Source organism: Apodemus sylvaticus, chromosome X, assembly GCF_947179515.1.
Source record: "Apodemus sylvaticus chromosome X, mApoSyl1.1, whole genome shotgun sequence".
Lineage (NCBI taxonomy): Eukaryota > Metazoa > Chordata > Mammalia > Rodentia > Muridae > Apodemus > Apodemus sylvaticus.
Window position 1 is genome coordinate 21,503,902 of NC_067495.1, and position 13,576 is coordinate 21,517,477.

At 42.6% G+C, this 13,576-nt stretch overlaps 1 protein-coding gene across 1 annotated transcript in view; it reads left to right on the forward strand.

Moving 5' to 3' along the window:
* The first annotated feature begins 2,403 nt into the window (after positions 1–2,403).
* Positions 2,404–13,576, forward strand: part of Wwc3 (WWC family member 3) — a 108,744-nt gene continuing 97,571 nt past the window's right edge. Inside the window, exon 1 of the mRNA XM_052171024.1 lies at positions 2,404–2,996. Within this exon, the coding sequence (XP_052026984.1) occupies positions 2,719–2,996 (278 nt within the window). The 5' untranslated portion in view covers positions 2,404–2,718. The remainder of the gene's footprint in view (positions 2,997–13,576) is intronic.

Below are 13,576 nucleotides of genomic sequence, written 5' to 3' on the forward strand. Positions count from 1 at the left end.
GGATTAAGAAGACCGTGACTCAATTTCCCCATTTAGTATATCTTTACTCCCAGACCCACAACCCCCCACTCAAGGTTTCAAGTTGTGGCTGGCTTCCAGGATTCATTAGCAAGACAAATAACCACTCCAATTTTCTATTTCTTTGTTTGATCCCCAAGAGATAAGGATGGAGCACAGACCCTAGGTTGTACTGTGCAGGATTTCCCCCATTCCCCAGTGCAGTGTCTGGCCATGTGTCTTGTCTGGTCAGTAGAGAAGGTAGAGAGTCCCTCACCACAGTAAGGGCCAATCAGTCCTGGCTCCTTTTTCTAATTGGACGCAGTCTAATCTCCCACCTTATTCTTTATCTGGTTCTTTCTTGCTTGTATGACCTTCTCTGCCTTTTCCCATTTTCTACAGGTTGATTTCACCCCCTCTCTCTATATATATCTATACATTTCTATTCAGATTTGTATGGCTCTAAAATGACAATATGCCTGGGAGGGTGGAAATGAAGCTTGCCAGAACAGCTGGACTTGATGATAAACTGCCTTCAGGATCCGCAGAAAGGGAGAGGAAAAGAAGGCAATGGCAGTCTAGTGGTCATGAGTGGTAGCAATTGGAAACAAAAATGTCAGAGTGGGGGCACACAACATATAGGACATTCTGTAACACATGAGTCATCACAAAGGAGATGTCTCCATGTCTGCAACTGATCCTTCCCCACAACTTAAATCCTTGACTCGATGGTATTTTACATAAAGTTTAGTAATATTTGCCTAGAACCTGCATGCTCCTCACTTCTAAGATACTTACATTAAATTCTGTGTAAATAGTTGTTTTTAAAACTTGTTTAGGGAATAATGGCAAAAAAAAAAAATTCTGTATATACTCAGTACAAATGTAACCACACTGCATACCAGCAACAAAAGAACATTTTTCTTCTTTCTTTTGTTAGTCAAATCCACAATTTGAGGCCCTCAGGTATGGAGGGAAGCCTGAATTTGTTTTTACAGTCCTCCACTCCTTTCCTTGGACACCTAATAATAATTCACTAAGCACTAAAATGATGGAGCTAGTGAAATCTCCAACAGAATTGTCTGGTAGAGACTAATAAATACTTGAAGAGCAAAGAAAATTCTGTGTTTTAGGGGTAGACGGGAAAGAAAGACCTTTCTTGTACACCTTTGTTGGCACTCTCTGAATCTTCACATTCTTTTTAGATACAATTCTCCCCGTTGTACAATAGTCCGATTTTACGAGAAAATTGGAAGGTTATTAAAAAACAGAAAAAAAAAACCACCCAAGGAATGAAAACTACTGTGAACATTTTTGAGTTGCCGGACGCGGGGAGCACGTTTTCCCCAAGCGATTTCCCCTGCGCAGTGAATTTCAACAGCTGGTTAAGAGTTAGTCATAAATACTTTTACGTTATTGTGCTTAAAAACCATGGCATATACTCATGTTTTATGTTCCAGTGGGCCAGTGGGTTCTAGCCTTTGGGTCTATAGCTGGGAATTTAGAGCAAGACCCAGATTTAACTCTGGGGTCTTTGTTTCTCCGTTGAGCAGAACAAAAATTACCAGTTAGATTTCAATGTGACCTGGCTTCCTAGCCAGCACTAGCTTTCTAGGGTCTCCGCTCAAACTGTGGGGTCAAAGACACTGAATAAAGAGCACAGAGAGGGTTCTGGAATCCAATGTAAGGACTCTATAGAGATCTCTTGAAGATCTCCTGGCTAGGTTGTGAGTTTGCCTCCAGCCTAGATGTCCTCTCCTAGTTGTGTCCCCTGTTTCAATCCAGGAGACGGTGGGCGTTCCTCTGCAGGCTCCTGTGGCTTCGCCTACTTTGCAGTGGCTTGAGCTTTGAGTAGTCAACAGACCAAAGGCTCAGCCTCCACCCCCAGGTGCGCAGAGGGGAGGACCCCAGGCGTCTAGGGTCTGAGGGCGGGTGAAGAGCGGTGACTGCCCTCTCCAGGAGTCAGTCCTGAGCAGGCTGCGTCCGGGTGCAGCACCGTCCTCCAGGCTCTCCTTTCTCTCAGAGGTGGCCCGGGGGCGGACTGACGTGGCGGCGCCCGTCCAGGCCGCGCGGTGCGGATTCCCGAAGCTGGGGGAGGTGGCGTGAAGAGGGAGGGTAAGAAGGAGGAGCGAGAGGAGCCAAAGAAGGCAGGCAGAGGCGGAGCCGCCAGAGAGGACGGAGGGCGGGCAGAATTGCTGAACAGAGGTGGGGCTCCAGAGGGAAATGGAGGAGGAGCTGCGAGGGCAATGGAGAGAAGGGAGAGGCGGAGTAAGGGGCGGGAGAGGAGGAGGAAGCCTAGGCCCGGAGCAGAGGTGGAGCCTTGGAGGAAGATGGAATGAGGAGCAGCAAGAAGGGGCGTGGCGAGCCTGGAGGGGGCGGGGCCTCGGAACACCCCGCCCTCCCGACCGGGCTGTGTGGAGCGAAGATGGCCGGACCGGCCTCTGGAGCGGTGGAGCCGCCGATAGAGGTGGCTGTAGCTCTGGCTTGGAGACCGTGACTTCGCGCGTGGCAGCTTCCTGGGCCATCCCAGCGCAGCGGACAGCGCAGCTAGCGGCTCACGAAGCCTGTCGGGCGCCGGTGCGCGGGCGCCCAGCAGAGGATGCGCCGGGTGCGGCGGGCGGCTCCCCGCAGCCGCCCCCGCGCCCCGGGCGCCCGGCCTTAGTGCTGGCGGAGGAGGCGGCGCGCGCGGGGCGGCCGGGCGGCGGCGGGGCCCGAGCCGTCATGCCTTGGTTGAGCGGCGGCCGGCGGCGACGGCGGGGTCAGTCGCGGGAGGCCCAGCTGGAGCCACCGCCTCCTGCTCAGCCCCAGCGGGAGCCGCCAGCGCCCTCCATCGCCGTCCCGGCACCCTCGGTGCCCTCGGTGCTGCCTCAGCCACGGGCCCGTGAGAGCTCCGAGCTGCCGCTGCCCGCAGGCTGGGAAGAGGCGCGCGACTACGATGGCCGTGTCTTCTACATCGACCACAACACTCGTCAGACGTCGTGGATTGATCCCCGTGACCGGTAAGTGGGCCATCAGGGACAGCGTAACTGAACGAAAGTGCCACCACAGAGGATGGGAGGGCGATATGTCCAGCCCCAGCGTGGAAGAGCCAGGAGTGCTCTAGGTGTCCCTATCCCCGGGCCCCCGGATCAGGATAGGTGCTGAGATGGGGATCCGGGCGCTTTTATTCCCCGGAATGGAGCTTTTCTGTAGTTCCTCAGTACTGCTTGTGGTTTTTGTGGTGTTGTGATTCCAACCTTTGGGCCCAGGGAGAGGATGGAGCACAGGAGGGCCCTAGGTTTGGGAGAAGTTCCTGTATCCCTGGTGTGGAGATGAGGATTTATGCGTCTCCACCGCACATCCCCTATTCCCAGTACTTTGGCTGAGGACGGGAGGCGACCGCTTTAGAGTCTTTAGAAAGATAAACTCCTATCTTCTCCCGGCCCCGTGTCGCGGGGCGGACACCGAATTGATTCCCTCACGTCACCCGCTGTCCAGGGCCTGGGAGCTGGGCCCCTGGAATTTCCTTTCTGGAGTCTGACGGATGGCCCTCTTTTCCTTTTTCTGTGGTGGCCTCGCCCATCTATACCAGAGGCCTTTAAGCGGCCCACCACCCCAGCTTTGGCGGGACAGGGATTCCCAGCCCCTGGCAGATGTGAGATGCTCTGTCACCTTGGATCACAAATCTGTGCGCCAGTTTTGAGAATAAGAGGATGAGTCCCCAGCCTGGAGGGTTCTGTCTGGTTTTCATCCAAAACCTGGTGCCAGACGGGCATTAAAAGTACTCCCAACCCTTCTGGAGTTAGGAGAGGCTGTTCCTAAACTTTTTTGGTGCTCTAGTGCTTTTAAAATCAAGTGAGCTAAAATTCTTTTTGAAATAGCCTTGCGTATTGTGGCCAGAATGGGATATGATTAGTCCCATATGCTTTTGGAATAAGTGGAAAACAAGAGTTGAATTTAAGTTTCCTTTTTGTGCACGATAGGCACAGGGCACGAAGTTGTCCAGTTTATGTAAATAAATCTGATCAAGTAAAAACAGATTCTTCTAAAAGCACTACCAGATTTCATTTAATTAATGTCATGTAATAAAGATTCTCCTGCTCCACTGAGTCAGCTACTTTTGGAGAGGTGTGTGTGTGTGTGTGTGTGTGTGTGGGCGCGGGCGCGCGCTCTAGCGCACACACGTGTACACATGTGTATTAATGGGAATCCTGTTGAAACCCAGTGTTTCCACTGGTTATCTGATATCTTGTCCTCTCTGGAGCAAGTTCTCTCCACCCTGTCCTGAATGCCAAAAAGGAAATACTGTAGGCTTCCTAGTGATTTCAAGACTTGAAAAGGCCCGTGTGGTGACATTGTGCCTGCTTCCTCCCACCTACACAGGAAAGGCAGCTTGCATGGCACTGTTGTTTGAAAATAAACTTTTGAGGAGGGAAACTGCTAACTTTTTTGAAGATTTCTATGGGTTTGGATAGGGTAACACAAATCTAAACAATCATGGTTCCTGAACATTCTCTCTAACCTTTGCAGACCTCTGGATACAGACAAAAACCTTCGTAAATCCAATCTCAGCTTTATGGGTTCAAAAGTACTTATTTTGAAAATCAGGTGACGTATAACTGTAACCAAGTGTGAGAGGTCCATCTGTTTGATAAAACCTTGGATGGATGCTGAAATTGGTGGAACGGCTCAAAACGGTGATGCTGGAAACATGATGCTCTTATGTTGTTTTATGGCTATTAAAATCCTAAACAAATAGAAAAATGAACAAATTAAAACAGAGTTTAAAGCAGGGCATTGCAGCACATGTCTAAAATCCCTTGGGAGGCTGAGACAGGAAGATCAAGAGTTCCAGGCAAATCTGTGCTGCACTGCAAGACTTGGTCTAAAAAAAAGGTATTTTGCTTAGGAAAGGTAAAACTACTCTATACAGCTAATAAAACAGTTGTGGTTATCCTGCAAAAGAGATTTACAATAAAATGCATAAATGTAAATATTTTATTTTAATGGTATAGCCAGCAACATAAGTGCATAGATTCTACAGGAATCATCTTCTAGGATCTTCATTCACCTCTGTAGATTTTGTTTTCCACAAATCTGTTTTGCTCCTGAATAACATTTTTTACTTATTTTAGGTATAAGTTAGGTTGCAGGTTTTTAAAAACACCCGTTCTAAGTGCTAAGTGTTGATTGAATGAACAAAAGTGGATATTTTACATTTTTTGTTTGTAAAGTAAAAACACGTGTGTACTTTCTGAGACATTGTTTTTATAGTGAGTGAAAATTCAGCTGGGGACAGCTTGAACTTCAGCTCCCATAATACCTTGCACGAAATATGTATGGAATGTTCAGCAAGCCACAAACATTTCAGTGGAGCCTGCTGAAGGGTGTGCTAGTCATTCTTCCTCTTTGAAAACACAAGGTTGCCAATTTTTATAGGTGACTAGGAATTCTCTAAGGTTGTAATTAACTTTTATTATATGAACAAAACTGCATATCAGAGCATTATGTTTTATCCATGTATATCTGACAGGTTTTGAAGCTTGCTTCATTCAGAGGACTGGATAATGGTGTTCAAGAAATGTTTATGATATAGCTTCCAAACAGAGAAATGATAGGAGAGGCAAATAAAATAGAAGTATGAAAGAATAAATGAATGTGCTAGTTTAGATGGAAATTGTTGACTTTGGACATTATTTCATATGTAATTATTAAAATTGTTAATAGCATGAAGTCTACTGCTATAAAAAAATAACAGAGTTCCAGAGGATATAAGCAAAATCTCTTCTAGAATGTAAAAATAATTCTCTTCAGTATTATTTTAATAACATTAGATATTTCCAGTTCAGCATATTGGTGATTTATTAGACCTCTAAGTTTTAAAGTAGAAATGAAGAGCATGTGATTATAAGGAACCATCTTTACAGATAAGGCTACACATGTCCATGAAAAAACAGTCTGTATTTTATTGACAGAACTTTTTAGCTCGACTGTGAACCACCCTTTGGTTTAAATTTGTTATTTTTATAGATAGATAACTGTGCATTTCCATAGTTAGGTTAATGTATCTATAAATGCTGTTGGGAAAGAATTTTTCCATTTTCATGGCATGAAGTTAACTTGAGTATGTCATGTGGGATTTATGTTCTACATATATTATTTTAGTGTACAGTGACTACCTGATAGAAAGTTATTTGTTATAGAAAATGAATACAAATCTTTTAAAATTTATTTTTACCCATTTATTTATTTATTTATTCACTTATTTGATTTATATCCTGATCACAGCTGCCATGATTACACATCTTTTTTTTTTTAAAGATTTATTTATTTATATGTAAGTACACTGTAGCGGTCTTAAGAGGGCATCAGATCTTGTTATAGATGGTTGTGAGCCACCATGTGGTTGCTGGGAATTGAACTCAGGACCTTTGGAATAGCAGTCAGTGCTCTTAAACGCTGAGCCATCTCTCCAAATCCTCTTCCCCCCATTACAAATCTTACACTTGGAAAATATAGGACAAATTTTTTTGCTTGTTTTTTTAAAAATAATGTAGTGCCTTTAACAGTTTGTGTGTGTGTGCGTTTCCTGCATCATTCACTTGAATTACACTGTTCAAGGATCCACTCATTGAAACTGGACATTTTGTTTCTTGTAGCCTAGTGGCATTATACAGTACTGGGAATGAGGAACAAGCAGTGGGCAAAATCACATTTAAGAGCCACAAAATAGTGGTTAAAGGTGCCTGATGCCAAGCCTGATGACCTCAGCTCCCTGATTAGGACTCATGTAGAAGGAGAGGACAGACTCCCAAAAGTTGTCCTCTGACCTCCACATGCATCCTCTGGCACATTCCCTTCTCCAAATTAAAAATAAACCACTGTGAAATCATATTTGAGATCAGAGCTGAGTGTAAATAATTCTGGAGTGCTATGATTATGTCATGGCATCAGAGCTGAGGACCATTTCTTCACTAGATGGGATTTGACCTGGTACCACATGTAAGAATTCTATGATATATTAAAAGTTCTCTGAGCAGGCTTTTTCTTCACCACCTCCTCCTCTTCCTCCTCCTTCTCTTCTCTTCTTTGTACAGGAAAAGAACACATACATTTATTATATCCCCAAGACATGGAAGTATTTGACTCCAAGCTTTTGCCTTAAGGAGAAAACATTCCTTGGCTCTGGTATTTGCAAAGTTGGAGCCTTCTATAACAGAGCCAGATAACACTGCTACCTTCTTGGAACCACTATTCAGTATTAATTAATAGGAGCTTGACTATATTTACCTCACAGAGTCTATTTCTGGGTTATGTGAACTGTCTAAGTTGAGCTTTCTGATAAACAACTTAATGATTTTTCCATTTTTCATTCTTTAAGATTATAGATAGTGTTGTATGAACATGGGGGAGTTTTTGGCTTTAAAAGCCATCAGGGGTCAGGCCTTGGAAAGAATCTTCCTTTTGTATCCATTTCGATGTCAGCTACCACTGTTCAATCTAATATCTTTTCTTCTTCCCTTCTCTTTTTTTTCTCCAAGAAAAGTAAATGGAAAAGTCATTGATTTCCAAAAATAGCTCTCGGATGTTTAGAAATCTCCAAGTTTCCTTCTCTTTCCTTTCACTCTGATTTGGGAAGTGGAAATAATATGTATCACAATCTCTGGCAAGTTCACTTCAGGAAATTGTGGGTCAAGTGACATGACAGGGTCACCTGGTAAGCCTGAGGTACGCCTTTTGGCTTCTTGCCCAGGGCCTTCTGCTGTTGTCTGCCTTTCCAATAAGTTCAATAAAATTAATCTGATGGAATAAAAGTAAAGTTAAATCCTATAAAGCTCAATTGTCTCCATTTAAAGCTGATAAAACAAAGAAATATTTATGAAGAGTGTTGACCTTATGCTGGGATTGTACGTGGAGACCGGTTTTTGTTGTTGATGTTTTGTTTTTTAAATAGGAAATAGTAAACATACTGGGTTTTTTTGTTGTTGTTGTTTTGTTTTGTTTTTTGTTTTTTGTTTTTTGTTTTTTTTGGATTTAGTTTTATCGAGACAGGGTTTCTCTGTATAGCCCTGGCTATCCTGGAACTCACTCTGTAGACCAGGCTGGCCTCGAACTCAGAAATCCACCTGCCTCTGCCTCCCAGAGTGCTGGGATTACAGGCGTGCGCCACCACCGCCCGGCTTATACTGTTTTTCTTTTTTAAAGGTGATTAAGGTCATGGGGCATGCCATGATTAGGTGAAAATAACTTCCAAGGAAAGGAGGAAAAGTTCTCTTTTTGTTTAGCATACACTATTTATTTATTTAATATATTTTCTTAAGAATTCCATACATGTATATCCTGTATTTTAGTCTGCTCTGTCCCTCCCTGTTGCTTCCATTCTAATTCCTCCTCTATTTATTCTCATCACTTTTCCCTTCCAGTTTCATCTGTTCTCTTTTTAAAAACTTATTGAGTTCACTTAGTGCTGCCTCTATGTGCATGGGTATAGGATCACCATCTATTGGGGTGTGGGTAGTCTTTCAGGAATTTTTATCCCTGAAGAAAATCCCTCAACTGCCAACAGGAGTGAGATTTCATGAGGCCCTACTTTATCCATGCCACAATTTTATGTCTGCTTTTTCATGTTCAGCACTTAAGCATGCAGTCACAGCTGCTGTGAGTTCAGATGTGCAATGGCCCTTTGGCCCTAGCATGTCTAGAAGTTTCTTATTCTCTATACCTTAATCAGTTGTGAGTTTCTGTATTAATTGCTATCTGCTACAACAGCCACTGTCTCTGAGAAGGGATGAGAGATCTCATGATTTATAGATATATAGATTAGAGCTTAGGGGACAATTTAATGCTATGTCAATTTAGTATTAGGTTCCCCCGTAGGGGCTGTGATCTAGTAAATCATAGTATTTTTTGGCTTAGTTAACACTACTAGGTATTACTTCTAGCTTATAGAATTGGCTCTAAACCCAATCAGAATGTGGTTGGCTACTCCCATGGCATACCAGTGGGCATGCCTTGCAGGGTTTACAGTTGAAGCCAGGAAACTAATAAGGGGTCATAGGAGGGATTTCAAGGTAAGGGGATTGAACACAGATGGTATGACCATAGAAAGAAAAATATGAAACAAGAATGATTAAATGGTGTGGGGAATAGTAGAGCAGGATTAAAAAAAGGGAGTATGGGAAGGGATAATTTAACACTGAAGACCTTCGAAACCTACTATTGTAGAAACTTCTTGAAACATTTACATATACATATATAAAAAAGTTTCCTTATATTGGAGTTGGAGCTAGCAAGGCCTCTTTTGACACTATAAATCAGTAAACAAAAAAAATCTAGTGCCAGGTAGGGTCACTTTTTTTTTTTAGTTGTTGGCCAGTGGGTTTCCATCCATGCCCCACCCGAAAGTTGAAGACTGATGCCATTGTTCTTGGTTATTCTTAAGAACTTCATGATGAGACCATATTAATGATGTATTTGGGTCACATGACATAGAGAAATCAAACTGGTACTGACCTCTATTTCCACTACCAAAGGGAGAGAAGTATTCATCAGTTTTATTCTGCTAGGAGCGCTCTCTTGAACATGGAGTCGTTTTTTACCTTTCTCCATCAGTGTCTTGGGATAAGATACTCAAATGCTTATAGAACTGAGTAAGATAAAGGGGTGCATTAAAAAAATGATAGAGGTGAGGAAATGCTGAGTGTGTTCCAAACAAGTGAGAGAATCAATTGAATGGCTCCAAGGTTGTATGTAAAGGCCTTAAGGCTTGGACCAGACCATTCCTAGCTGAGATTGCCACAGTCTTGGGGCCAGAAAAGCTAGGAACATCTTGTTCAAACTCCTCTCTCACACTTTAGAGCCCAGCCAAGTGGTGTGTTCTATCCATAGTTAGAAGGGCATGGGCTCTCCTGACCCTTGATCCATTGCTTTTTCTAGCATGCAACTTAACCACCCAGTCCACACCCATTTTAAGTATCCTACCGCTGCTCATTCCGTTGTTCATTTGTTCCACGGGGCATATTGCACAGCTTCTTTTGTCTTTGGCAATTTTCCCCCAAGGTTCAGGACTCTAATTGCTGCACTCATGTCTTCTTTTTCAGTAAGACCTCATCATGTGGGAAGGTTTCTCTCCGCTGGGATTCCATGCCTTTTTTCCCCACTGCTGGAGACAGATCTCAGAGGCTTGTTAGTGTCAGGCAAGCACCTATGATTGAGTCAAACCCTACCCCCTGGCTCTGTGGATATGATAGACATATGTTAAGTATGTATCATGTGCTAAACATTTGCGTATATGCTTTCATCAGAAGCCCATAATAGCTGGAGGAGGTATATATGAACACATGATTAAACTGAGGCAAATGGGAGGCTGACTCAGAGACCTCTTTCCCACATCCAGTGAAGAACAGGATACTTGACCCTGTTGGCGACATTTTATGCCCTTTGTACTATGCTAGGCCCACTGGTTGTTTTATCTTGCATTCATTGTTGTTTGATGTTGATTCCCCTCTGAGGAACGATGACCCCTTAAAGGCAGATATATTAATGTCTTATTCTCTGTTAATAAGTTACCTTCCATTGCAAGATAAACTTTGCAGATACAATTATGTTAAGAATCCTGTGATAGGGAGATGATCCTGCCTTATCTGGGTGGGCCCAGTATCACTATGGGACTTACTGGAGGGAGCAGGAAGATGAGGATAAGAGAGAAGTAAAGATATGACAGTGAAAGCACATGGCCACTAACCAAGAAATGCAGACTGCCTTTAGAAACTGGAAAAGGCAAACAGAGGATGCTTTCCTGGAGCCTTCAGAAAGGACTTCAGCCCTATAGCTACCTTGACTTCTAGCACAGTGAAACTGGTACTACCAAATCTGTGAAATGTAATTTACTTGTTTTAGTTGAAGCCCCTTGATGTTTTGTTGATCATCACAACATCAGTAGATGTAACTACTGTATTCTCATGCTTTGTGTCTCCAGGAGAATGGTAGTACCTGATCAACTTGCTGTTTTTGAAAGCAGTCTCTCATTTGTCATGTGCCAGTGAAGAAGCATTTTCTACAAGGTCTGCTCTAGGATCTACCTTTCTTATAGCTTGAGTGTGGAGTCTTAGGTTGAGATTTACATATACTATACCCTGTCCTCTGTGCTGGGCTCTTCAAATATGGGTGGTGGGCAGGTTGGCTGACAATATTGGAAGATAAGAGAGTATTAGAGGTTTTCTCAGGTGATGATGGGCCTTTACTACAGAGATCTGGATTCTAGGTCTAGAAAAGGCAAAGTTCCTGTTGGAGAATTTGGGAAGAAAACAAAAAGTGCAAAGGGTTTTGATAATGCTTAAGATATGGCCAGTGACATGATCAGGGACCTCAAACTTCTTGCTACAATCTTCAGAGGAGCTGAGGTACTCTAGACTAACATGAAGGACTTCTTTTAGCTATTCTTGGAAGCCTTCAGTCTTACCATTTTGTGTATTCAATAATATAGTTACAAGAGAGAAACCTTTTGGGTCAGTTAAATGATTTTACAGCTGATGGTAGATTCCTCAAAGGTGTCCAGACCATAAAAGTGTTACTAGACAAAGGTTTATCTGCTATAGTAGTCTTGATATTTGGGGACAGAAAGTTGTTTGTTTGGAGTTTATAGTATAGGATAGGTAGCATTATCCCAGGCATCTATTTATTAGATCTAGATACTGGAAATGATTCCTTCTCAAAGTCAAGTTTTGGTGATTAGAACTTTTTTCAGACATTATCACATGCTTTTGGCAGAAAGGCAATATTTCTTGGTTACCATGCTTTGATGACAGACTGCATTTTTATTTCAGAAGATTGATAGCTCCTGTGATACTATATGTAAGCAGGTAAGACCATTGAGGATTGACTTGTTTCTATATTTCCATGAAGAACAGAAGTCATACATAAGCATCTGAAAATCCTTGAAATAGCACTCCAAACTTTGGGAATATATATTAGATGTATGTTGCTCTATTATGAGGGTAATGTCAACTTATAGGTATTTATGGTATATCTTTATATACAGTGGCACAGAGGAAAATGAATGTATTTATACTTTGTAGCAACCTAGAGCTGAGATGGCTCCCTATGTTGAATGTGACTGTCCATATATGTACACTTATGCATGGTATCGACTGCCTACAGTGCTACAAGCCATTGAGTCCCCACTTCAGTGCACAGAAAAGCAGCGAGAGGGTTGCTTTTGCCTTTGCTCAGGTATTGAAAAAATGCAGAACAAGCACACACATCTCAAAAGGCTGCCTATGGGCTATGGGATTCCCACTGTTTTTCATCTGGAAAATTCTCTTATTTTTTTAAATGGAAGGGGCTCAGGGCAAGAGTGGGAAGAGGATGAGAGGAATGTTGATGCAGAGAACGAAGAGTGCAGCCAGGTTGTCTGTGCCACCCCCAGATGGCTAGCAATGCAGTGTTGGTGGGTGGGCCGGACAGGACATCCTGAGCAGTTCCTAAGTATCAGCCTCATTCTTACCAGGTGAGAGAACTTCTACCTGGATCTTGCTTGACTGTGCATGTAACCTCATGGCTATTTCGACCTTCCAAAAATCTGTGTCTCAGGATGTGAAATTGGCACCATTTGTCTTTTTAAATAATTAGTCCGTCTATTGCTTAGGTTTGAACCTTTGAGATTTAATTCACATACTATAAAATAACTCATTTTAAAGGGGTATGACTTAATGGCTTTAGTCTATTGATGAAGTTGTCAGCCAGGAATTCTTTTTACCCTTCCGCAAAGAAACCATATGTTCATTAGCCGCCATTTCCTGTCTCCCCCAAAGCCAATCAAACACTAATCAGTTTTCCATGCGTATCATCTCATCTTAGGTTGTCCCTGGATAATTTATTATAATACTCCTATGGATATTTTTCAAAATGAAAAGTTAGGAATAGGAAATTGAAGATTGAAGTAACTAAGCAAAAAATATGTTATTGTTGTTTTTAATCTCCTTTTTTTTTTAACTCATTCGTATCTTATTCTGCTTTGTCTACCTAGTACCTGACATATAGTAGCATTCCTCCATAAATATCGAATGTAATCATGCTTATGGGGACAAGTTTTACTGATTTGTAATGGTCATTTTACATTTCTATATTTCATCTAGTTTTTCTTACGTGTTCTAGAGTACTTCAGAACAATACCTTCTTACAAAGATGTCAGTGCCTCGATTTTGTTAGACAGGCCTCTTTTTATCTTGACCCAGGATGAAATCCATCTTCAGCTCTTGATAAAATCCTAGTTGCTCTTAGATACTAGATCTCAAATGGGGAAGGCTCTTGTTTTCTACAGGACATCTAACAGTATTTGGAGACATTTTGCTACAACAGGGGAATGGCACATAGTAGGTGGAAGCAAAGAGAGTGCTAGATAGCCTACAATGTATATGATAGTCCTCATAACAAAAGTTGCCTAGCCCTAAATATTAATATTGCCTGAGAGTGAACTCTGCCAAACATTTAGCATAGAAGTTTATAATTGACTGACACATGATTTCATGATCCAGATTTTTCCAGTTGATCTGGGATATGAAATATGGAGGCAGGAATACTTGAAGAGAAGTCCTTCACC